General features: G+C 36.9%; 3 protein-coding genes across 3 annotated transcripts; all 3 read right to left on the reverse strand.

Moving 5' to 3' along the window:
• Positions 1-484: 484 nt before the first annotated feature.
• LOC143448548 (uncharacterized) lies at positions 485-7,919 on the reverse strand. The gene is made up of 18 exons (XM_076948351.1): positions 7,860-7,919; positions 7,701-7,777; positions 7,499-7,612; positions 6,658-6,804; positions 3,634-3,782; positions 3,460-3,540; positions 3,244-3,378; positions 3,116-3,173; positions 2,918-3,045; positions 2,195-2,298; positions 1,987-2,011; positions 1,773-1,837; positions 1,671-1,704; positions 1,500-1,552; positions 1,277-1,408; positions 987-1,093; positions 774-904; positions 485-606 (listed from the first exon to the last, which is right to left on the reverse strand). Exons 1-18 carry the CDS (start codon positions 7,894-7,896, stop codon positions 564-566), a joined length of 1,620 nt encoding a protein of 539 aa, XP_076804466.1. The 5' UTR covers positions 7,897-7,919; the 3' UTR covers positions 485-563.
• Positions 7,920-13,206: 5,287 nt separating this feature from the next.
• On the reverse strand, positions 13,207-18,172 carry LOC143448549 (uncharacterized). Its single transcript, XM_076948352.1, has 3 exons — positions 18,094-18,172; positions 13,752-13,931; positions 13,207-13,658 (listed from the first exon to the last, which is right to left on the reverse strand). The coding sequence occupies exons 1-3, from the start codon at positions 18,170-18,172 to the stop codon at positions 13,207-13,209; spliced, it is 711 nt and encodes a 236-aa protein (XP_076804467.1).
• Positions 18,173-18,404: 232 nt separating this feature from the next.
• On the reverse strand, positions 18,405-25,828 carry LOC143450385 (uncharacterized). The gene is made up of 19 exons (XM_076950906.1): positions 25,769-25,828; positions 25,610-25,686; positions 25,408-25,521; positions 24,567-24,713; positions 21,749-21,785; positions 21,549-21,657; positions 21,375-21,455; positions 21,158-21,292; positions 21,033-21,090; positions 20,835-20,962; positions 20,115-20,218; positions 19,907-19,931; positions 19,693-19,757; positions 19,591-19,624; positions 19,420-19,472; positions 19,197-19,328; positions 18,907-19,013; positions 18,694-18,824; positions 18,405-18,526 (listed from the first exon to the last, which is right to left on the reverse strand). Exons 1-19 carry the CDS (start codon positions 25,803-25,805, stop codon positions 18,484-18,486), a joined length of 1,617 nt encoding a protein of 538 aa, XP_076807021.1. The 5' UTR covers positions 25,806-25,828; the 3' UTR covers positions 18,405-18,483.
• Between the last annotated feature and the right edge of the window lie 914 nt (positions 25,829-26,742).

Consider the following 26,742-nt stretch of genomic DNA (forward strand, 5'->3'; position numbering starts at 1 on the left):
GGCAAACAATGCGTCAATGTAAAAAGTTTAAATCAGGTCATACGAAGTGCAAGCACATTATCGCAGGCAAACGCGAGATTTCCAATTTGAGCAGGTTTGTAAATTGCGTCGGTCGGCGATGGGTGATGGAATCTATCCACAGAAATTTCCTTTTTTAAATTTTCACCGCTAACCTTTAGCACCATCATGCGGACGTTCCAATAAAGTGAGACGCTGCATAATATGCGGGGATGAAAGTTTCAATGTTTCCATTCTCTTAGTAATTAAGTTCTTATGGCGAAGATGAAGGGCTTTTAATTTTTTTTGCTCCGGAAAATTCACAGGAAACCTCGGGGACTCTACCAGCTCCATTATTTTTGCCAGAAGAGCGATTATTCTTGAAACTAGGCCTAATGGACGAACACAGTGAACGACAATTTTCTGGATGAAACAACGACTTTCTCCTCGTGATCTCAAAGCTGTCCGTCCTAGTCACAACAACTAGTCGTTTGTGAAAGATTTTATTCGACACGAAATGAAAGATTCGAAAAGGAAAATATTTGAAAGAAGCATAAACAATGACGTCACAAGAGGTCTCGGGGCAGTCGGTTGCTTGAGGATAGATTTCTATGGAAGCAGAAAAATTTCATTGCGTAAGTTGCATTTTGGCTCACAGCTGTGTTAGACCTCATTAAAAGCTTAAAACTGACAAGGGTCACCAGGGCATAGAAATAAACCAACAAGCCAGACTTAGCAGGGCAAGCTGGTGACTGGAACAAACTTTCTGATAAGACCTGAATTTATCCTTGAGCATTATGGCGCTACGATTCTGGAATCGATATTGGTCGAGGATCATCGCCCAACATCCCTTGCCGTACCTCCGGACCCCTTTGATCAAGTTCTCCTCCTCCCAGTCCGTCCAGGGCTGAACAAAATTTTGAGAAAATCTTATTTCCATGCTGCTCCGTTTAAAATTATAAGATTTCCACAAAAAACTTTTCGCTCACTTTCTTCGTGCGAGTTTTCGAACGACTCGAAGCGAACAGAGGAGTCGGCTCTTCTTCGTCCCACTTCAGGGCTTCCCCAGAACCATCCCATATTCTCCGTTTTCTCACTTGAAACAGAGGTGGTTAATAATTCTCATTGTTCTTTCATTGCACTGGCAGCGATTCAATATTCGTGCCTCACCAGTGGTCCAGGACCAATGGGCTGGATATGTATTCTACTAACACTGGTCATATGCGAAATAAATGTAATTGTTTATTCGCTCGACTGATAACCACATGCCGGGACTTACCCTTCTTTGCCGATTTGACAGGACTCAAAGTTTTCCCCCCACTTACAGGACTCATGTCAGCTTCATTGTCAACGAGCAAGGTCTCCTTGGGTTCGGAATTATTTGGCAAACTGTTGCCACTTTCACCAAGATCTTGCAAAAATTTTTTGACCAACTCAAACTTCGAATTATTCTCAGCATAATATCTCACTTACATTGACACTAACAAATGGCAATTCCCTACCAGGTGGATAGTCTTCATTAAGGCTTGTATTTTCCTCTAATAATTTGTCGTTCCTGGGCAATAGACATCTTACATCACATCTCGTTTTTTAATAATACATTTAATAAGATACGCACTTTACAGAAATGTGTCAGTTTTATAGAAAATAGATAGAACAAGAAATCGACGTACTTGTTGATATCTTTCAAGCAAATTGTGGGAGTGCCTAAATAAAAATTAGAGAACATTGTGATTCAAGTAAAGTGACAAGTTTTAAAAAGAAATCTGACTCACTTGACGTAGAAGCAAAGGCATCAGTGCCGTGGGATAAAGTAATTGATGACCTGGATTGTTCCAATCTATCGTCAAAATAGATGAAAATAACATCGTATTAATGAGGTTAAGAAAATAATTTTTACCGAAACTTATGAAACCGCAAAAAATGGATAAATAAAAACTTGAGCTTAATTTAGAATTAATCTCATAGCTCATAAATCATAACCTGTACCTTTCAGATGACTTTGACAGCTTTCCTGCACAGAAATGAACACATGACACAGAATATTTAACGATTAGGCAGGAAAATACTTCACTGGCAATAACATATTCATTGGTTCCAGGCCGATTCAACCCACAAACTATTAAACTAAGAATGAATTTAGGACGACCCAACCAACGACCATGGGTTGAAATGTCCTAATCCTCACCAAATATACCTGATGCTGCCAATTTGTTGAAGGCATTTCTTTGCACTGTCCCTTGAATCACAACTGATCCACCAGACACTAAAACATCGCCTTTTTCTTGAAGAGTTCTCCATCTAAACATATATACGTAGCAACATGAGTATGCTCTATGTAAGTCAGGTACGATACCAGTGTTGTATTGACTTGAGTCATCTTTAGTTACATTCTCACTTGACTTCACTCGAGTCTGGTTGACAGTCAAGACGGCAAAAAATTTTAAGCAACAAAATCATATGTTTTACATTTTCAAATAAAAAATATTTTGTTACATTTTTAGGTAACAAAATATCTAAATAAGTTTAGGTAACAAATAGGTAATCAAATATTTTTCTAAGAAATTACTCTTCTCCAAAAAATCTCAACCAGAATAATTTGTAAACAGCCATGATGCTTTGATAACCGGTTTAACGCAAGGCATAGTATGACGTCAGGAAAATCTTCAAGTCTTGAGTCACAACTTGAATAGACTCGATGACACTCAAGTCGTAAAGAAGACTTGGTCACAACACTGATGTACACTTCCACATCAGTTACACGCGGGATAATAATAAGTGCAACAATAATCATTGTAATGAGTGAATTGATGTCAAGCAAAAGCCACATCAACACCAAATTAAAAAAGTGCCAACTGGTAATTACAACTAAATAAACACAGAAAATTATTCGGCAACCGGGAAGTGCAATAAATGTGACCTGTCTTTGAGATGAGCTGGTTTCCGATACGGCGGGAAGTCGAGATGATCGAATATCTTTTTCCATTTGCCTCGACCAAACCTCTTCACTCCAGTGATGAGTTTTGCATCCGAAGTTGGAGAAAACTCCTGAACGAGAGCAAATTAACGATAAGAAGAAGGTTGGTCACTTCCGTGTGCTTCCGTCTCCTCAACTCACATGTTTTTTTCTTTTCTTTGCTGCGACGTAAAACTTTGGACTCAACTTATCAGCGGGTCTGTATGAGAAATATTTGAATGACGTCACGATGACCAGTTGTAGATAAAAATTCACTACAAGCAAATTACTTCTCGTTCGTGTCATTGTCTACGTTCTTAGCGTCATCTTTCGACTCAGCGATTTGGTTTTCCTTGTGAGGCGACTCAGCACCATCATCTTCATCTCCTGCTTTGTTTGATGATGTCACAATAGTTTGGTGATCTCTGTGATTAAAAAAAATATTTCTTTACGAAACTATAACAGAAAATCAATCTGTACAAGCGAGTAGCACGCGGCGTGAATACTTTGTTATTCCTTTGTTGGAATCCTCAAGCACCGATGCGTGGCCATTGGTTGACTCTGCTTCTGACCGGACAGGACTGGGACTGCAAAAATCGGTGAGAATTTTTTTCTGTGGCCAAATAGAATTCGAACATAAAAGGCAGCACCCAGTGACTGGGGTTGCTCTGCATCCTCACGTCTCTTCCTCTTGCTGTGAAGGCAGCACACTGACCGGGGAAGTCGGACTCATTGAAGATTGCTCCTCATCACTAATTGACTTGTTCCTCGTCGCTCGTGTAGCATCCGTTTCTGATGCAACATTTTTCGTGATTTCTATGTTATCTTGCTAATAACAACCAAAGCATTTTGAACAAACGATAAGATTTGGAATTTTGGATACCTTTAACTTCGATTCTTCTTTCATAATCTTCAACAATCTGAAAGCAAAGATACTCTTTAATATGCAGTGCAGCAATATATTACTAGGGCCATTTTTATTTTGACCTAAAAAAAATTTTTTTTACTTTATTTTTATCAAATTTTGACTTTATTTTGACCTAACGAAATTGCTTATTTGTAGAGGACACAGTTCTTCCTCCAGTTACCCAAACATGATATTTTGTCGATTTCAGACCCAATCGTAATATTTTGTTGAAAAGTCAAGGTGTTTTATGGATTATAAAAAGTGCGTCGTGTTTTTTGGCGATAGATTTAGGTATAGCTTGTGTTATTTTGTCCTTGTGAAAAGGGCACTTTGCCTCGATTTTCTCCGCATGGTAAATTCTAATAAACAGAAAATTAAACAGGGAATGCTTGTTGTTGCTCCAATCTAGCTTGATGGTGTTTACTTTTCCTGTGGCCTTCAACAAAATACTTTTTATCGCACTTCACTATAACCTCGCAAAAATGGCACCTTAAATCACCCCCGGGAGTTGCATTAAATTCATCAGAAAAATCTCGACAAATCTGTCTAAGTTTTGCTGAAGACGATTTAACTTGCTTAGGCATTTTTGTATTACAGAATGTCAGTAGGCTATTCCTAAAATCCACACTGTTGATCTTCGAAAATACCACGTTTATGAAGTGGAAGTGTTTTATAAGAATTATTTAAATACGTAACGATCAATAAACAATGGTCAATCTGCAATAAAAGTTACTGCTGATCCAAGTGGACATCGTGACTTATTTCCTGCTTTTATAGGTTATATCAGGGCTTCCCATACTGGGGGTCGCGTAACGAACTTCAGGGGTCGCTCAGCGTATACCAATTTTACACGAAGTACAAAATACAATCAAAACAAAATATCGTTCCAGCCTAATCAACATTGAAACCGCCTTGAGACCAGCATGAACAGATATTGAGCCACGGCTGGACATGCTTTGTAGCAGAAAGCAGTCGCACCAATCACACTGAATAAATGTGTGTGCTGTTTTGTTTCCAGTAGCCTACATGTGTGTAAAGTAGTAAGTAGGCTTTGAGTTCTGGTTGCTTGAATTCAGTCTTTGCATCTCAATAAATGTCACTAATGAATGACTAATGTATATTTCGCATTGCTAATCAATTTAAACGTGAAGGGTCGCGGAAAACTTCAGAAGTTTGAAAGGGGTCGCGAACAAAAAAGTTTGGGGAGACCTGGGTTATATCACGGGCGCCGAACTTGGGTGGACAGGGTGGATTTTTCTAACAAGTAATAGCGATTTTATGTTCAAAAAGTTATACTGTCAAATCCGGTTAATTGCATTCTGCATAATCAAATAATTCGTTTTATCGCATAAAGGGCGCAAGTCCTAAACCGTAGGCGTAGTCTATCATTTGTAAAGACAATACTTCGGTTTATCGCATAATCCGCATAATTGAATAAAAATGAAGATAATTTATTCCATTATTGAAAAGTTTTTAAAAGATAAAATTGAAAACAAAGCGCACTGGGTGCGCACACGCAATGCGCAAGCTTTGTGACTTGTGGCGCGCTTTGTTACGAAACAATGAAACCAACAATGCTCAATTTAAGCATTAACACGTAGCTGTCAATACGCACACATTAACATTCGCACTGTTTTAGTTTCATTTAAGCGTTGCGTTAAGATGATGCCGTAATATGTGAAGAAATTTTACGAAACAAACAAGTTTAAAAAGACAACAACAATAAAGAAAGCTCTGCTGACGCAATCGTTGTGACAACACCAAAAAATAAATAAGTTCTGCATGTACTTCATACAACTCGCCAACGACTACAGTTTGAAGGGGCGGACATGGCCACATTTGTGCGCTTAAAAACACAAATGCAAGAAAGCATGTTTTCATCTTTTGCGTGCTTGAATGAATGAATGATCGCTATACACAATAAACGTTAGTGTTTTGCGTGTTGACGTCTTTACACGTGACCAACGTCGCACGTCAAGTAAGAAAATAAGTGGAATTTGCACTTTCGCATAAACGCATAATTCGTTTAATCGCATAAAAAGGCTTGGCAAATTGACTATGCAATTAATCGGATTCGACTGATCTGCTTTTGTTGGAAGTGTTTTCCCATCTCTGCCTTTCTCTGGTGTTACGTCTGTACAGACAAACATAATGACCAAAAATAACCTTGGGACGACGCATGCGAAGAGTTTAAAGAGAATACTGAGAGAAAAACTAGAAGAGGTGCAGAAAATCACGGACGATAAATACAATTGAGCTATAAGTGTTAGGTTAGCATAACCAACAAGTCTAGAATTTTTATATAAAACAAAAACTTGTAGCATGGTTGTTGTCGCAAATAACGTTGATTAGGAGTATATTTTATCTTATTTTGTGGTTTTACAACAATCCTTGACACGGGAAATTCCCAAACATATGAACCCATTAAATTTTCCGCCCTACATTTTGTAAACTTCGGCGCCTATTAATATGGTTTAATTGTGTCGCAGTTCCTGATTTACAATGCTTCCACGAGGATTTTTACAAAAATATCTCTCAAGAAACACAAAAACTTTGTAAAAAGCCAAATTTTGACAAATTTTGACTTTATTGAAAATTTTGACTTTATTGTAAGTTTTGACATTATTTCGACCAATAAACTTCTTAGAAACAATCCGGTAGGTGCTGAAAACAACTTTATTCTTTGATTCGTGGTCAGACGAGGTCCTTAAAAAGTTTTGACTTTATTGACTTTTGCGGGCCCTAATCATTACTAATTACAACTGTTAAAAAGTTATTATTAATAAAATGGACTAACTCTGCTTATACAAGTTGGAGTGACACTTTCTTGGACTTGTTCGACAAACTGCGCAGTATCATTCATAAATCCCTCCACGATCACTCGAAATTTGCTTTTGCTTTCAATGTTGCTATGAACAGCACATTGGTTTGTGTCGGCCAGCACCTACAAATAGAGACATGACCACGGAAAGATTGATATGAAATTAAACGATGGCACAATGCACCATAAATTGCATTTGCTACATAGAGTTAACAGATGGCTACTGAGTGTCACAATTTGCTAAATCGGATTAGTATTTGGCTACCCACACCATTATCGAAAATGGTTAATTTTTAACACATTTAATGGGTGTTTGTGCTTTGCTATGAAATGAATTATCGTTTAAACTAAAGCTTTTAAAATTCGCATTCGTATTACTAAAATCTTTTATAGACACCTTATCAAAAGCAATAACATTTTAATTTGCGTTGTCATAACGTCAGGTTAAATAGGATGTGGCGTGACCTCCTATGTTTTACTTTGAAAGGGAAAATTTTTTATCAAGTTTTTGCCTCATTCGATATTAGTTGATTTTCATATATCATCTTACTTGCCAATGGCTTGTAACGATACATTTTCGGGTAAATATGAAATAATTAGCCGGGAAAGGAAAATAAACTGCATTACGCAACTGACGCAGCATTACGTTCGGCACAGGTATGTTATTTTACCCGCTGAGATATATACACCAAAGCACTGCAAGAAAAGTTGCCACGTCTAAACCTATGGAATGAAGTTTCGCCGGCCTACTCATAATAATTAGTCGTAACAACATGAAAAATTTCAAAATGCAGACTTATGTCCAAAGCCAGCTTACTTCAAAAGAGCCCAATGTCGCGTTTTCCGACAACGCTGGTCCATTTCCCGTGCCCACGAAGCTGTCATCGTCGCAATGTTCTTCCTTTTTATTTTCATCACCTTCTTGTTCCTCCTGCAGAGATACGATTAAACCGGTATGTTTTATTTTTGCCAGTAAAATTGACATTGCCTTTATTATTTTATCGATAAATGCAACCAACACGATGTTTCCTCAAACGGAGGTCAGACTGATTTTGGTCCTCTTCTTTATGATTCCTTCCCGCACAATTCTCTTCCCCTAGAAACGAATATCAAATTATTTAACACACGTACCTGGTTACATAAGTACGCACTCGGTTACACAAACTAGTGTACAATACCTGATGTCACAAAGTCAACCATCTCGATGTCAGTCATTTGGTTCTTATTCAATGTCTTTAATTTGTTTACTGATATCACCTGTAGAAATTTACTAATACATTTTTTTGGCTTCTTTTTAGCGAATTGGGAAACATTATACTGTACTCTAACTGTTATTAAGCTCTATCTGATCAACGACTATGGCTGACTTGAAAATAGTTAAAAAACGATAAAACTTTCGGTCCAAGCCACATGTGTTCTTTAAGCGGGCTGCCAAACTGAACAGCAGTCCATAAATTTGGGTCTTGGTGAGGCAACTTGAACAGAAATTTTTGAAAAGCGCAGACATGTAAATAATGGGTTCGTTTATGCTCCAGTTAAGTCATTGTATAAAATTACGTTTATCATGACTTTTATTGATGATCAATAGTTGTGGGATTTGCAAATAATGAGAAAGATGGTTTGATTTATTGCTTTTGACTGAGTGAGGTCATACCCAGCTTTTGTTTCGTTATAGGACTTGGACATTTTGATTCAATTTAATTCGTCCAATTCATTTCAAAGGCCCTGACTCTCTGTGGGAAGCCTTTCCACTTGACTAAAGAGCTCACAATGTGGCAAAGTTCATTAGTTTAATCTAATTTTTATCTACCACCGGGTTCGATTTCCGCGGCGCAACGTAATTGTGCAAACGTAACTGTAACTAAATTACACCCATAAATCCAGTAATTGTGACTTTTATTAAAACTCCCTTAGTCATATATTAATATTTTCTCCAACCTGTCTGTGTGAAAAATATTTCAATTAGGGCCAATTCTTTGTATTGGCCGATAAGTTTGCGAACGTTTGTTAATTTCGACAAGACCTATAGGCTTTTCACTGTGTGCTTTACCCTTGACAAGCATAAAAATTTCATTGCATTGTTTTATTAAGGCAACATGCGTTTGTGACATATTAGCCTGTGACTGTGTTGATTGACAGTTTTATTTTTTCAAACGATATTAAAATTCGAGCATAAAAGAAAAAAAATACATTTTAGGGGTTATACATAGAAAAGAAGTGAAATTCGGTAGTTTTAAGTAGGCGATATATGTTTCAGTGGTGTAGGTATTGTTAAGTTAATCGTAATAGACAAAAATACACAAATATTTATTTTGAATTATATGATGTTTACGTAAAGTTTAGGATTTAACCAGTTTTCAGATTTGGGGAATCCCAAAAGCCGGCAAAAGTAGTCTTCTGAAGTCAAAGGCAGTATATATATAAATTACGGTTCCATGACATTTGACCGCGGGAAATCGACCGCGAACAAACTCACCGGGGACAACTGAACGTGACGTAAATTGACCGCGAACAAACTATCCGGGAACAGACTGACCAGAATGAAAATTGACCGGGAGGTAAATTGACCGTGCAAGTGCTGAATTGTTTCATAATTTCATCAAACAACTCGTCTAGACCGAGAAAATGCATGTAACAATAGGAAATCTATGAATAAAGGTGAAAAACCCGTAGGGTCACCCTACACCCTACAAGGGGCCAACAAACCCTACGAGTGACAACCTTGACTGCAATACACATACTAAATTGGCTGGGATTAAAGCTGATGCGCGACTAGATAGTGAATTAGAAATTTGACCTTTTGACGGACAATTTGTCGCCGGTTAATTTGATCGCCGGCCAATTTGTTGCCGGTCAGTTGACCACTACCAGTTGTCGCCGGTGAATATGTTCACGGCCAATTCACGTGATCCCATAAATTACACATTTTATGAGTAAGTAGCCAAATTTAATCTGGAAGTAGCCCAATGTAATCTATAAATAGCAAAAGGTTACCGTAGGTAGCCAAATACTAATCATATTTAGCAAATTGTTACACTCAGTAGCCATCTGTTAACTCTGTGTGGTAAATGCAATTTATGGTGCATTGTGCCATCGTTTACATTGGGTACACTCAGTAGCCATTTGTTAACCCTATTTAGCAAATGGTTATTCTCAGTAGCCATCACCAGACGCGCTGAAAGGCCTTCTCTCTCTTTGCGGCTTTGGTTCTAAGTATAATTTTGGGCACTGGAATTTTAACCTAGATCGCCGGCCAATTTGTCGCCGGTTAATTTGATCGCCGGCCAATTTGTTGCCGGTCAGTTGATCACGACCAATTGAATTTGTTCACGGTCAATTGACGTGATCCCCCAAATAATAATCCTAATTAGCAAATTGTTACACTCAGTAGCCTTCTCTTAACTCTGTGGCAACTTGTAATTGGAAATAGCAAAAGGTTACCATGGGTAGCCAAATACTAATCCGATTTAGCAAATTGTTACACTCAGTAGCCATCTGTTAACTCTATATAGCAAATGGTAACTGGAAGTATGGAAAATGTAAGCCCTAAATAGCAAAAGATTACAATTGGTAGCCAAATGCCAATCCTTTCATTGCCGGCACAACAATTACACTTTGTATTGGTTTTCACGTCTTTGCTTTTAAAAATACAGAATTCGTTACAAGTTTAAACCTCCGGGTCGTGGTTAGTACTTTGTGATGCCAATTGCTAATTGTAAAGTATGACCATAGTGAATTAACCATTCAAGTCAATGCAACTTGAAAATTATATAGTAACTTAACATACCTAATTCGCGCAATGAAATGGCCGATAATTAATTTTTGAGCCTGGATCAAATCAAGAGTTTGCAAGGTTGGTATTCCAGGTTGTGAAAAGACTGGAGGTTGCATTAGAAGAGTCCCGTACTGCAGTTATTGAACCAGCGGTTGGTACAGTCTCAGGAGGAACAATAGCTAAAGCAGCATTACTGTTGTTTCTGATACAAAGGCGGTTATGTAAATCTTGCTTGCATAAAATATGTGGTTATTTACCCATACCAGAATAGTGGGAATAATTGGAGTTGTCATGTGTCGACTAAGCTTTTTTACAATGACCAGCTTTTACCTGCCGGGGAAGCGTTGGTGACGTTTGCATCACTCGAAGAGGCACACCATGCTGTAGTGGAGAGAAATCGTAAACTGATGGGCAATTGATATGTAGAACTTTTGCTGTAACAAAATCATGGCTGAGAGGACTTACACAAATGTTGCTTAAAATATTAGCCAGTAATTGCTGTACGTAGGTTAAAACTAACCTGTTAACATTCGATATCCCGGCGATATCCCGGTAGTCTACTGCAATGCCGTTTTACAATCGTTGTCTAGATGTACGTTAATTGCGCCATTTTACGTACGTGACAATGTTGCTGTTTCACCGTTTTCAATCAGAATTTTTTTACTTTATTTATTTACTCGTTTATATTCTTATTTAATCGCTGGTTTGCTTTTATGATGGTGCAGCACTATTCTGTTCCAATGGACGGTGTTTGTCTTCACTTTGCACAGGGTGAACAATGGTGGGTTTGTGGACATTTTTGCTTAATGGTTTTTTTAACAACTGCTCTGTTCAAGGGACTTTAATATACCGGTGGCGCGCTTATCGTAGACCTGTAATTAGTCTACACTTTTCGCTAACTAAATCATTTGTTTTATCATAAATTAATTCTGCATTGCATACAGTGTCAGTTTTTGTTCCGTTAGATTTAGATCTGCAATTATGTGTACATAGACGTTTTTATGTGCCTAACTACGCTTATCCTATTATAGTGTGATGTTACGTACGTACCACAGTTTTTTACAAACTGCTTACCATAAATTTCACAAATGTGTTGACATTTTATAACGACAGTTTCATTTGGGTGAAGACAACGCTTATGTCTCTAAAGTTTGAACCTTTTTCCAAATTCCTTACTGCAGATTTCACAGGTATACTGGCCTCTAGCAGTTTAAGACGAAAGATGCAAGAGTTTTGTGAACATGCCTTGTTCATGCAGACAACCTAAGTCACGGTTTTGTGGGGATGGTGGTGTGGATTGCTTTTAGGTTGGCCTAAAGCCAAAACTAACTGTCTTACTGTTAGACTGCTATAGACAATTGTCTTTGACTCCGTTGCGTTTGCTGTCTCTATAATGTTTCTTCAAATCAACACCAGCTTCATAAAGTCTAATACAGTAGTTATATTGTACGAATAGGTTGTATCGAATTAGAAACATTTACCCCATCTTTTCACATTTTAAACAAAGCCATAACTCGAATTCAGTAATGATTTCAATTCTGTATAGTTCAGCAAACAGAATAATCCGAAAATCACGAAAGGAGAATATAAAACCTAAGATAGCCATTTTTTATCAAACATTAGATTTTATACTCGTCGTATTTACCAATGGGCGCGTGCCATATGTTATTTATGTATGCTTACGTTTAAACTATGTCACATCTAACAGTATTCTATTGTCACCGAAGCTCTTGACCAAAGTACCATCAAAACGTTAAAAATACAATATGGTATTTGAAACATTTAAAACTCCTTTGTTTACATAACTGCTTAACCACAAGTAATACATCTGACTAAACATTCAATTGCCTCTAACTGGAGGAACACACAATCCCCTTTTTAAAATGCCAATTACATAACTTGTTATAATTTGATTATGTCCAAACGCCACAGTTTCACGACAACATTTCCCGGTTACACCTTTTTGATTAATGGGCTGTTGACAATTTTCTAAAGCACTACGTGCACAAGGTTCTTTGTTTGTTGCGTTTTCAAAACTTTTCGATTTCTGCTCTGACAAAAACCCATCATTCACAGAAAAACAAAAATTCCTCTTTACTGTTTTCAAAATGAGAAAAATTGATGAGCTTAAAAAATTGATCAATAAGACAACAATAACAGACACAGGGACATAATAATACAAAACATGAAAAATGTAAAGTCTCTGTCCACTAGGCTATTATAAAATAAAAAGTACACATTGTACACACGAAATCATCTGAAATGACATTACACACCAGTTTGACCTGAACTAACCCACACCTGCCACACACACAATAAACATTGCTGAAACCACTTCAGCATTGTTTAATTTAATGATGATTAATAACCTATCGAAATGCCTTGCTTGGTTGAGTTTTTAACCTGGTTAAACAATCATTTTATTGTAAATTATGCCTCAGCGTGATGCGATAAAATTTCCTCACACAAAATGCTTCTAGACATTGATAAAACATTGAAAAAAACATGCAAAAGTGGACAAATAAAACACAAACAAATGGATGCAGCATCTGGATGAATGGTTTGTAAATGTTTTTCGATGCTAAGTTTTCTCCAAAGACTACTTTAAACTAATTAGATTTCCTCTATAGGAGGTTTAATGCAACCGTCATTAAACATTGTCAATATCGCTTTCCAGTGTGAATAGTTTCATGACTCCGCAAATTTTTCTTTTGAGAAAAGGAATGCTGACACACTTGGCAATAATAAGATCAAACTCCATTGTGGATCCTCATATGAGCTTTTAAACTGTGGCTTCGGGTAAATGACTTGTGACAAACCTGGCATTGATAAGGTCGTTCACCAGTGTGGCTTCTCATATGATTTTTTAAACTACTGCTTTGAGTAAATGACTTTTCACATAACTCGCAGTGATAATTACGCTCTCCAGTATGAGTTGTTACATGAGTTTTCAAATTGCTGCTTTGGGTAAATGACTTGTCGCACAAATCGCATTGATAAGGTCGCTCACCTGTGTGAGTTCTCATATGAGTTTGCAAAATACTGCTTTGGATAAATGACTTGTGACAAAATTGGCATTGATAAGGTCGTTCACCAGTGTGGCTTCTCATATGACGTTTTAAATTACTGCTTGTGGTAAATGACTTGAGACAAACTTGGCATTGATAAGGTTGTTCACCTGTGTGCATTCTCATATGAGTTTTTAAATGTTGGTTTTTAGTAAATAACTTTTCACATAACTTGCAGTGATAATTACGCTCTCCAGTATGAGTTGTTACATGAGTTTTCAAATTACTGCGTTGGGTAAATGACTTGTCGCACACATCGCAATGATAGGGTCGCTCACCTGTATGAGTTCTTAAATGTTGTTTCAAGTGGCTTTTGTATTTGAATAATTTATCACAAAATTTGCAGGAAAAATGTTTTTCTTGTCCTTCTTTGTTGAAAGATTCTTGTGAAATCCCATCACTAATTGCTTTTAACAAAACGTCAACTTGCATTCCAACTACTTGACGATCCATTGCGTTATTATTATACAAGCTTATAACCTATTTTCTGAAAAGAACTTAAAATATTTGAAGGTTTTATTGATAGGAGTAAACTCATATAATGTGTACCTGTTGTAATAAAAATAATTCATCAATCTCAATAATTGTTTTCAAATTAATTACAAAGTAAAAAAAGCAGTGACTGTCACATATAAAAATGAATATCAAAAAGGTTCCCTGTAGTTTGCAAACTGCCAATTTGGATAAATGACTTGTGACAAACTTGGCATTGATAAGGTCGCTCACCAGTGTGAGTTCTCATATGAGTTTTCAAAATTACTACTAACGCAAAATGCCTTGTGGCACACATCGCATTGATAAGGTCGCTCTCCAGTTTGAGTTCTCATATGAGTTTGCAAACTGCCAATTTGGGTAATAGACTTATGAGTTATGACAAACTTCTAAAGACTTCTGCGTAATTTCAAGATGCAAAATATACGAAATCATTTTAATGAAATTACATACAATAAACCGTGCTCAGTTCAATTAAAATGCTTAGAGCAACACATTTAGCAAACTTTGAAAATTTGAACAATCCGAGCAGAGTGTAGTAACGGAGACTTATCAAAATGAATCACGCGATTATCGTGTAAAGTAGAGTTTAAGGCGAAACAATTCACGTTTTACACTATTCATGGCTGGTAAGCGGAATGGGCGAATGATTCACCAGTAGAATACTAGCAAGCCGGTGTGCTCCATATCGCCTACTGCCAAAGTTTTTGCATCCGTAGCCATCACCAGTTATCGCCCCAATCCAGCAAAGTCAACATGCGTTTTTCGAGCAAGCCGAACTCTATTACATTGTAAATTTCCAATTGCGTTTTCCACTACCTGCATCGTACATTAAATTTAAGAATTACTTGTTTAAAAGTGTCTGGTTATTCGACGACGACGAGAGAACGAGAACCGTACTGGTGCGATCCCGACAGAAGTCTGCATTAGTGCATATCAAAACCTGAAAAGAGACAGGGATGCAATGACCGCGAAACTGCTCTGCCGAGCAGTCATGTTTTGTAACATAAGAGGTAGTAACACCAAACATCCAAAATCATACCTAATAATCTTAATCAGTGATATAAAAAAAAACCCTAATCTCAAACAATTTCTGTAATTAAAAAAGTTACTTTCCAGAAGTCAAACTTTCTCCAAAAATCGATCAAATTTAACCACAAAATATGTACAATATAGGTTCTTGACAACCAGCATGCTATTATTAAAAATCATATTCATAATATATTGCTTAACCTTAGTCTATTCTAGACACTGTATATTAAGCTGTAAAATAAGTTGGGGTATCTATTATGTGGTAAAGAAGTGACAACATTTACCCAACATTTTATGGCTTAAAAATTGGTTTTCTGAAAATTGACATGCTAATTTTTTACATTCGAAGAATGGATTATTTCACTTTAATTGTTTCAATTTCATTAATTCATGTGAAAAACATTATACAACAAACATATTACATTTGATCAATGATGAACATCACAAAATCATATCATGACTTGAAGGACTAAATCACTCCGGACATACATTGCAATTGGCAATTAACCTGGAGAGTTAAACTTGTTACGAAATCATAATCATTTTTAAAGGTGAAGACGTGAAAACCAATACAAAGTGTATTTGTTGTGCCGGCAATGAAAGGATTGGCATTTGGCTACCAATTGTAATCTTTTGCTATTTAGCGTTTTTATTTGCAATACTTCCAGTTACCAATTGCTACATAAAGTTAACAGATGGCTACTGAATGTAACAATTTGCTAAATCGGATTAGTATTTGGCTACCCACGGTAACATTTTGCTTTTTCCAGTTACTAATTGCCACACAGAGTTAACCGATGGCTACTGAGTGTAACAATTTGCTAATTAGGATTATTATTTGGGGGATCACGTCAATTGACCCTGAACAAATTCAATTGATCGTTATCAACTGATCGGCAACAAATTGGCCGGCGATCTAGGTCAAAATACCAGTGCCCCGAATTATACTTAGAACCAAAGCCGCAAAGAGAGGGAAGGCCTTTCAGCGCGTCTGGTGATGGCTACTGAGAATAACCATTTGCTAAATAGGGTTAACAAATGGCTACTGAGTGTACCCTTTTGGTAAATAGGGTTAACAAATGGCTACTGAGTGTACCCATTTGGTAAATAGGGTTAACAAATACCTACTGAGCGTAACCATTTTATAAATCGGGTTAAAGTTTATTATAATTGGCACGGGTACAAACGTAAGTTTTGTAAGCTATAATTCGCACGGGTACAAATATGCACGAAGTAACAATTACCAAATTATTACCTACCTTAGTCTATTCTAGACACTGTATATAAAGCTGCAGAATAAATTGTGATATCTACAGTATTATGTGGTAAAGAATTGACAACATTCATTCAACATTTTATGGCCTCAAAATCAGTTTTCTGGAAATTGACATGCTTATTTCTTACATTCTAAGAATGGATTATTTCACTGTAATTTTTTCAACTTCATTGATTCATGTGAAAAACATTATACAACAAACATATTATATCAAAGTTTAACAAAACAACCATTAACCTACATGCAGATAAGTTAGCTATAAAAGTTAGGCTGCAAAACCTGAATTTTTTGACGAACGTGGTTTTTCTTCCATTGTCAAAATATCAACAACAAAAGATGTAGACTTAAAATAATTCCTTTATGTATACATAATATATTATTATACCAGTTATACCTGCAACTTTCTAATAAAATAAATACCATATACAATTGCAATAAAGGTATAAAAATACAAAATAAATATTTTATATTTAACGCATTTGGTTCATATTCAAAGTCGTTAATTTGTTTACTGATATCATCTGTACAAATTCAATTATACATTTATTTTGGCTTTTTTTTAACCAATTGGGAAACATTATACTGTACTCTAACTGTTTTTGAGCTCTATCTGATCAACGACTATGGCTAACTTGAAAATAGTTAAAAAACGATAAAACTTTCGGTCCAAGCCACGTGTGTTCCTGTAGCTGCCTGGCAAGCTGATCATGTAACTGTTCTTCCAAAGAAACGTGATGCGTTATATAGTCAGTTCCCATTTGACAATACACTGTGGGGAAAAAATGACGACAAATGAACCAATATCTAGAAATAGGTTACTCGGTTTAACAAAACCATAAATTTTACGAATTAAATGAGACAAATAGGGCGTAAAGTTAATTCACCGTGGGACCTAACGATCGAAAACGTTATCAATTATACCATGGTGAGTTTAGAACAAAAGAAACTAAGATAAGCGCCCTAGAAAGTTAATGATGCAGCAGGAAAGCTTTGTTCTCACTGACAACTTGAACAGAAATCTTTGAAAAGCGCAGACATGTAAATAATGGGTTCGCTTATGCTCCAGTTAAGTCATTGTATAAAATTACGTTTATCATGACTTTTATTGATGATCAATAGTTGTGGGAAATGAGAATAATGACAACGATTGTTTGATTTATTGCTTTTGACTGAGTGAGGTCATACCCAGCTTTTGTTTCGTTATAGGACTTTGACATTTTGATTCAATTTAATTCGTCCAATTCATTTCAAAGGCCCTGACTCTCTGTGGGAAGCCTTTCCACTTGACTAAAGAGCTCACAATGATTAAGCCTTAGTCTTTTTGTATTGAGCGAAAAATCGCGGAAATTGTGGTTTTTATCGTCTTTATTAGCTCATTATTTCTCTCTATGACGTGGGGCGTCCTTTGGTAAAAATTGATTTCCAGTATGTCGGCTCTAATGGACGGTCTAACCAGCAGGTGGTGCATAAATCGCGTAATAATGACGATTCAATGATGGCAGCTGAAAGCATGTTTGCGTCAGAAGAGAAGGTGACGTTTTTTTAAATTAAAAATCAGTTATCAATGGATATGAGATAGTTAACAGCTTAACAAAAGGCAAACAATGCGTCAATGTAAAAAGTTTAAATCAGGTCATACGAAGTGCAAGCACATTATCGCAGGCAAACGCGAGATTTCCAATTTGAGCAGGTTTGTAAATTGCGTCGGTCGGCGATAGGTGATGGAATCTATCCACAGAAATTTCCTTTTTTAAATTTTCACCGCTAACCTTTAGCACCATCATGCGGACGTTCCAATAAAGTGAAACGCTGCATAATATGCGGGGATGAAAGTTTCAATGTTTCCATTCTCTTAGTAATTAAGTTCTTATGGCAAAGATGAAGGGCTTTTAGTTTTTTTTGCTCCGGAAAATTCACAGGAAACCTCGGCGACTCTACCAGCTCCATTATTTTTGCCAGAAGAGCGATTATTCTTGAAACTAGGCCTAATGGACGAACACAGTGAAGTACAATTTTCTGGATGAAACAACGACTTTCTCCTCGTGATCTCAAAGCTGTCCGTCCTAGTCACAACAACTAGTCGTTTGTGAAAGATTTTATTCGACACGAAATGAAAGACTCGAAAAGGAAAATATTTGAAAGAAGCATAAACAATGACGTCACAAGAGGTCTCGGGGCAGTCGGTTGCTTGAGGATAGATTTCTATGGAAGCAGAAAAATTTCATTGCGTAAGTTGCATTTTGGCTCACAGCTGTGTTAGACCTCATTAAAAGCTTAAAACTGACAAGGGTCACCAGGGCATAGAAATAAACCAACAAGCCAGACTTAGCAGGGCAAGCTGTTGACTGGAACAAACTTTCTGATAAGACCTGAATTTATCCTTGAGCATTATGGCGCTACGATTCTGGAATCGATATTGGTCGAGGATCATCGCCCAACATCCCTTGCCGTACCTCCGGACCCCTTTGATCAAGTTCTCCTCCTCCCAGTCCGTCCAGGGCTGAACAAAATTTTGAGAAAATCTTATTTCCATGCTGCTCCGTTTAAAATTATAAGATTTCCACAAAAAACTTTTCGCTTACTTTCTTCGTGCGAGTCCTCGACCGGCTCGAAGCGAACAGAGGAGTCGGATCTTCTTCGTCCCACTTCATGGCTTCCCCAGAGCCATCCCATATTCTCCGTTTTCTCACTTGAAAGAGAGGTGGTTAATAATTCTCATTGTTCTTTCATTGCACTGGCAGCGATTCAATATTCGTGCCTCACCAGTGGTCCAGAACCAATGGGCTGGACATGTATTCTACTAACACTGGTCATGTGCGAAATAAATGTAATTGTTTATTCGTTCGGCTGATAACCACATGCCGGGACTTACCCTTCTTTGCCGATTTGACAGGACTCAAAGTTTTCCCCCCACTTACAGGACTCATGTCAGCTTCATTGTCAACGAGCAAGGTCTCCTTGGGTTCGGAATTATTTGGCAAACTGTTGCCACTTTCACCAAGATCTTGCAAAAATTTTTTGACCAACTCAAACTTCGAATTATTCTCAGCATAATATCTCACTTACATTGACACTAACAAATGGCAATTCCCTACCAGGTGGATAGTCTTCATTAAGGCTTGTATTTTCCTCTAATAATTTGTCGTTCCTGGGCAATAGACATCTTACATCACATCTCGTTTTTTAATAATACATTTAATAAGATACGCACTTTACAGAAATGTGTCAGTTTTATAGAAAATAGATAGAACAAGAAATCGACGTACTTGTTGATATCTTTCAAGCAAATTGTGGGAGTGCCTAAATAAAAATTAGAGAACATTGTGATTCAAGTAAAGTGACAAGTTTTAAAAAGAAATCTGACTCACTTGACGTAGAAGCAAAGGCATCAGTGCCGTGGGATAAAGTAATTGATGACCTGGATTGTTCCAATCTATCGTCAAAATAGATGAAAATAACATCGTATTAATGAGGTTAAGAAAATAATTTTTACCGAAACTTATGAAACCGCAAAAAATGGATAAATAAAAACTTGAGCTTAATTTAGAATTAATCTCATAGCTCATAAATCATAACCTGTACCTTTCAGATGACTTTGACAGCTTTCCTGCACAGAAATGAACACATGACACAGAATATTTAACGATTAGGCAGGAAAATACTTCACTGGCAATAAGATATTCATTGGTTCCAGGCCGATTCAACCCACAAACTATTAAACTAAGAATGAATTTAGGACGACCCAACCAACGACCATGGGTTGAAATGTCCTAATCATCACCAAACATACCTGATGCTTCCAATTTGTTGAAGGCATTTCTTTGCACTATCCCTTGAATCACAACTGATCCACCAGACACTAAAACATCGCCTTTTTCTTGAAGAGTTCTCCATCTAAACATATATACATAGCAACATGAGTATGCTCTATGTAAGTCAGGTACGATACCAGTGTTGTATTGACTTGAGTCATCTTTAGTCACATTCTCACTTGACTTCACTCGAGTCTGGTTGACATTCACGACGGCGAAAAATTTTAAGCAACAAAATCAAATATTCTACATTTTCAAATAAAAAATATTTTGTTACATTTTTAGGTAACAAAATACCTAAATAAGTTTAGGTAACAAATAGGTAATCAAATATTTTTCTAAGAAATTACTCTTCTCCAAAAAATCTCAACCAGAATAATTTGGAAACAGCCATGATGCTTTGATAACCGGTTTAACGCAAGGCATAGTATGAAGTCAGGAAAATCTTCAAGTCTTGAGTCACAACTTGAATAGACTCGATGACACTCAAGTCGTAAAGAAGACTTGGCCACAACACTGATGTACACTTCCACATCAGTTACACGCGTGATAATAAGTGCAACAATAATCATTGTAATGAGTGAATTGATGTTTAGCAAAAGCCACATCAACACCAAATTAAAAAAGTGCCAACTGGTAATTACAACTAAATAAACACAGAAAATTATTCCGCAACCGGGAAGTGCAATAAATGTGACCTGTCTTTGAGATGAGCTGGTTTCCGATACGGTGGGAAGTCGAGATGATCGAATATCTTCTTCCATTTGCCTCGACCAAACCTCTTCACTCCAGTGATGAGTTTTGCATCCGACGTTGGAGAAAACACCTGAACAAGAACAAATTAATGATAAGAAGCAGGTTGGTCACTTTCGTGTGCTTCCGTCTCCTCAACTCACATGTTTTTTTCTTTTCTTTGCTGCGACGTAAACCTTTGGACTCAATTTATCAGCGGGTCTGTATGAGAAATATTTGAATGACGTCACGTCACGTTGTACACAAAAATTCACTACAAGCAAATTACTTATCGTTCGTGTCATTGTCTATGTTCTCAGCGTCATCTTTCGACTCAGCGATTTCGTTTTCCTTGTGAGGCGACTTAGCACCGTCATCTTCATCTCGTGCTTTGTTTGATGATGTCACAATAGTTTGGTGATCTCTGTGATTAAACAAAAATGCTTCATTACGAAACTATAACAGAAAATCAATCTGTACAAGCGAGTAGCACGCGACGTGAATACTTTGTTATTTCTTTGTTGGAATCCTCAAGCACCGATGCGTGGCGATTGGTTGACTCTGCTTCTGACCGGACAGACCTGGGACTGCAAAAATCGGTGAGAATTTTTTTCTGTGGCCAAATAGAATTCGAACATAAAAGGCAGCACCCAGTGACTGGGGTTGCTCTGCATCCTCACGTCTCTTCCTCTTGCTTCCACGGCACACTGACCGTGGAAGTAGGACTGATTGAAGATTGCTCCTCATCAGTGATTGACTTGTTCCTCGTCGCTCGAGTAGCATCCGTTTCTGATGCAACATATTTCATGATTTCTATGTTATCTTGCTAATAACAACCAAAGCATTTTGAACAAACGATAAGATTTGGAATTTTGGATACCTTTAACTTCGATTCTTCTTTCATAATCTTCAACAATCTGAAAGCAAAGATACTCTTTAATATGCAGTGCAGCAATATATTACTAGGGCCATTTTTATTTTGACCTAAAAAAATTTTTTTTACTTTATTTTTATCAAATTTTGACTTTATTTTGACCTAACGAAATTGCTTATTTGTAGAGGACACAGTTCTTCCTCCAGTTACCCAAACATAATATTTTGTCGATTTCAGACCCAATCGTAATATTTTGTCGAAAATTCAAGGTGTTTTATGGATTATAAAAAGTGCGTCGTGTTTTTTGGCGATAGATTTAGGTAGCTTGTGTTATTTTGTCCTTGTGAAAAGGGCACTTTGCCTCGATTTTCTCCGCATGGTAAATTCTAATAAACAGAAAATTAAACAGGGAATGCTTGTTGTTGCTCCAATCTAGCTTGATGGTGTTTACTTTTCCTGTGGCCTTCAACAAAATACTTTTTATCGCACTTCACTATAGCCTCGCAAAAATGGCACCTTAAATCACCCCCGGGAGTTGCATTAAATTCATCAGAAAAATCTCGAAAAATCTGTCTAAGTTTTGCTGAAGACGATTTAACTTGCTTAGGCATTTTTGTATTACAGAATGTCAGTAGGCTATTCCTAAAATCCAAACTGTTGATCTTCGAAAATACCACGTTTATAAAGTGGAAGTGTTTTATAAGAATTATTTAAATACGTAACGATCAATAAACAATGGTCAATCTGCAATAAAAGTTACTGCTGATCCAAGTGGACATCGTGACTTATTTCCTGCTTTTATAGGTTATATCAGGGCTTCCCATACTGGGGGTCGCGTAACGAACTTCAGGGGTCGCTCAGCGTATACCAATTTTACACGAAGTACAAAATACAATCAAAACAAAATATCGTTCCAGCCTAATCAACATTGAAACCGCCTTGAGACCAGCATTAACAGATATTGAGCCACGGCTGGACTTGCTTTGTAGCAGAAAGCAGTCGCACCAATCACACTGAATAAATGTGTGTGCTGTTTTGTTTCCAGTAGCCTACATGTGTGTAAAGTAGTAAGTAGGCTTTGAGTTCTGGTTGCTTGAATTCAGTCTTTGCATGTCAATAAATGTCACTAATGAATGACTAATGTATATTTCGCATTGCTAATCAATTTAAACGTGAAGGGTCGCGGAAAACTTCAGAAGTTTGAAAGGGGTCGCGAACAAAAAAGTTTGGGGAGACCTGGGTTATATCACGGGCGCCGAACTTGGGTGGACAGGGTGGATTTTTCTAACAAGTAATAGCGATTTTATGTTCAAAAAGTTATACTGTCAAATCCGGTTAATTGCATTCTGCATAATCAAATAATTCGTTTTATCGCATAAAGGGCGCAAGTCCTAAACCGTAGGCGTAGTCTATCATTTGTAAAGACAATACTTCGGTTTATCGCATAATCCGCATAATTGAATAAAAATGAAGATAATTTATTCCATTATTGAAAAGTTTTTAAAAGATAAAATTGAAAACAAAGCGCACTGGGTGCGCACACGCAATGCGTAAGCTTTGTGACTTGTGGTGCGCTTTGTTACGAAACAATGAAACCAACAATGCTCAATTTAAGCATTAACACGTGGCTGTCAATACGCACACATTAACATTCGCACTGTTTTAGTTTCATTTAAGCGTTGCGTTAAGATGATGCCGTAATATGTGAAGAAATTTTACGAAACAAACAAGTTGAAAAAGACAACAACAATAAAGAAAGCTCTGCTGACGCAATCGTTGTGACGACACCAAAAAATAAATAAGTTCTGCATGTACTTCATACAACTCGCCAACGACTACAGTTTGAAGGGGCGGACATGGCCACATTTGTGCGCTTAAAAACACAAATGCAAGAAAGCATGTTTTCATCTTTTGCGTGCTTGAATGAATGAATGATCGCTATACACAATAAACGTTAGTGTTTTGCGTGTTGACGTCTTTACACGTGACCAACGTCGCACGTCAAGTAAGAAAATAAGTGGAATTTGCACTTTCGCATAAACGCATAATTCGTTTAATCGCATAAAAAGGCTTGGCAAATTGACTATGCAATTAATCGGATTCGACTGATCTGCTTTTGTTGGAAGTGTTTTCCCATCTCTGCCTTTCTCTGGTGTTACGTGTGTACAGACAAACATAATGACCAAAAATAACCTTGGGACGACGCATGCGAAGAATTTAAAGAGAATACTGAGAGAAAAACTAGAAGAGGTGCAGAAAATCACGGACGATAAATACAATTGAGCTATAAGTGTTAGGTTAGCATAACCAACAAGTCTAGAATTTTTATATAAAACAAAAACTTGTAGCATGGTTGTTGTCGCAAATAACGTTGATTATGAGTATATTTTATCTTATTTTGTGGTTTTACAACAATCCTTGACACGGGAAATTCCCAAACATATGAACCCATTAAATTTTCCGCCCTACATTTTGTAAACTTCGGCGCCTATTAATATGGTTTAATTGTGTCGCAGTTCCTGATTTACAATGCTTCCACGAGGATTTTTACAAAAATATCTCTCAAGAAACACAAAAACTTTGTAAAAAGCCAAATTTTGACAAATTTTGACTTTATTGAAAATTTTGACTTTATTGTAAGTTTTGACATTATTTCGACCAATAAACTTCTTAGAAACAATCCGGTAGGTGCTGAAAACAACTTTATTCTTTGATTCGTGGTCAGACGAGGTCCTTAAAAAGTTTTGACTTTATTGACTTTTGCGGGCCCTAATCATTACTAATTACAACTGTTAAAAAGTTATTATTAATAAAATGGACTAACTCTGCTTATACAAGTTGGAGTGAGAGTTTCCTGGGCTTGTTCGACAAACTGCGCAGTCTCATTCATAAATCCCTCCACGATCACTCGAAATTTGCTTTTGCTTTCAATGATGCTATGAACAGCACATTGGTTTGTGTCGGCCAGCACCTACAAATAGAGACATGATCACGGAAAGATTGATATGAAATTAAACGATGGCACAATGCACCATAAATTGCATTTGCTACATAGAGTTAACAGATGGCTACTGAGTGTCACAATTTGCTAAATCGGATTAGTATTTGGCTACCCACACCATTGTCGAAAATGGTTAATTTTTAACACATTTAATGGGTGTTTGTGCTTTGCTATGAAATGAATTATCGTTTAAACTAAAGCTTTTAAAATTCGCATTCGTATTACTAAAATCTTTTATAGACACCTTATCAAAAGCAATAACATTTTAATTTGCGTTGTCATAACGTCAGGTTAAATAGGATGTGGCGTGACCTCCTATGTTTTACTTTGAAAGGGAAAATTTTTTATCAAGTTTTTGCCTCATTCGATATTAGTTGATTTTCATATATCATCTTACTTGCCAATGGCTTGTAACGATACATTTTCGGGTAAATATGAAATAATTAGCCGGGAAAGGAAAATAAACTGCATTACGCAACTGACGCAGCATTACGTTCGGCACAGGTATGTTATTTTACCCGCTGAGATATATACACCAAAGCACTGCAAGAAAAGTTGCCACGTCTAAACCTATGGAATGAAGTTTCGCCGGCCTACTCATAATAATTAGTCGTAACAACATGAAAAATTTCAAAATGCAGACTTATGTCCAAAGCCAGCTTACTTCAAAAGAGCCCAATGTCGCGTTTTCCGACAACGCTGGTCCATTTCCCGTGCCCACGAAGCTGTCATCGTCGCAATGTTCTTCCTTTTTATTTTCATCACCTTCTTGTTCCTCCTGCAGAGATACGATTAAACCGGTATGTTTTATTTTTGCCAGTAAAATTGACATTGCCTTTATTATTTTATCGATAAATGCAACCAACACGATGTTTCCTCAAACGGAGGTCAGACTGATTTTGGTCCTCTTCTTTATGATTCCTTCCCGCACAATTCTCTTCCCCTAGAAACGAATATCAAATTATTTAACACACGTACCTGGTTACATAAGTACGCACTCGGTTACACAAGCTAGTGTACAATACCTGATGTCACAAAGTCAACCATCTCGATGTCAGTCATTTGGTTCTTATTCAATGTCTTTAATTTGTTTACTGATATCACCTGTAGAAATTTACTAATACATTTTTTTGGCTTCTTTTTAGCGAATTGGGAAACATTATACTGTACTCTAACTGTTATTAAGCTCTATCTGATCAACGACTATGGCTGACTTGAAAATAGTTAAAAAACGATAAAACTTTCGGTCCAAGCCACATGTGTTCTTTAAGCGGGCTGCCAAACTGAACAGCAGTCCATAAATTTGGGTCTTGGTGAGGCAACTTGAACAGAAATCTTTGAAAAGCGCAGACATGTAAATAATGGGTTCGTTTATGCTCCAGTTAAGTCATTGTATAAAATTACGTTTATCATGACTTTTATTGATGATCAATAGTTGTGAGAAATGAGAATAATGACAACGATGGTTTGATTTATTGCTTTTGACTGAGTGAGGTCATACCCAGCTTTTGTTTCGTTATAGGACTTGGACATTTTGATTCAATTTAATTCGTCCAATTCATTTCAAAGGCCCTGACTCTCTGTGGGAAGCCTTTCCACTTGACTAAAGAGCTCACAATGTGGCAAAGTTCATTAGTTTAATCTAATTTTTATCTACCACCGGGTTCGATTTCCGCGGCGCAACGTAATTGTGCAAACGTAACTGTAACTAAATTACACCCATAAATCCGGTGTCTGTGACTTTTATTAAAACTCCCTTAGTCATATATTAATATTTTCTCCGACCTCGCTGTGTGAAAAATATTTCAATTAGGGCCAATTCTTTGTATTGGCCGATAAGTTTGCGAACGTTTGTTAATTTCGACAAGACCTATAGGCTTTTCACTGTGTGCTTTACCCTTGACAAGCATAAAAATTTCATTGCATTGTTCCATTAAGGCAACATGCGTTTGTGACATATTAGCCTGTGACTGTGTTGATTGACAGTTTTATTTTTTCA

Source organism: Clavelina lepadiformis, chromosome 3, assembly GCF_947623445.1.
Source record: "Clavelina lepadiformis chromosome 3, kaClaLepa1.1, whole genome shotgun sequence".
NCBI classification, from domain to species: Eukaryota; Metazoa; Chordata; class Ascidiacea; order Aplousobranchia; family Clavelinidae; genus Clavelina; species Clavelina lepadiformis.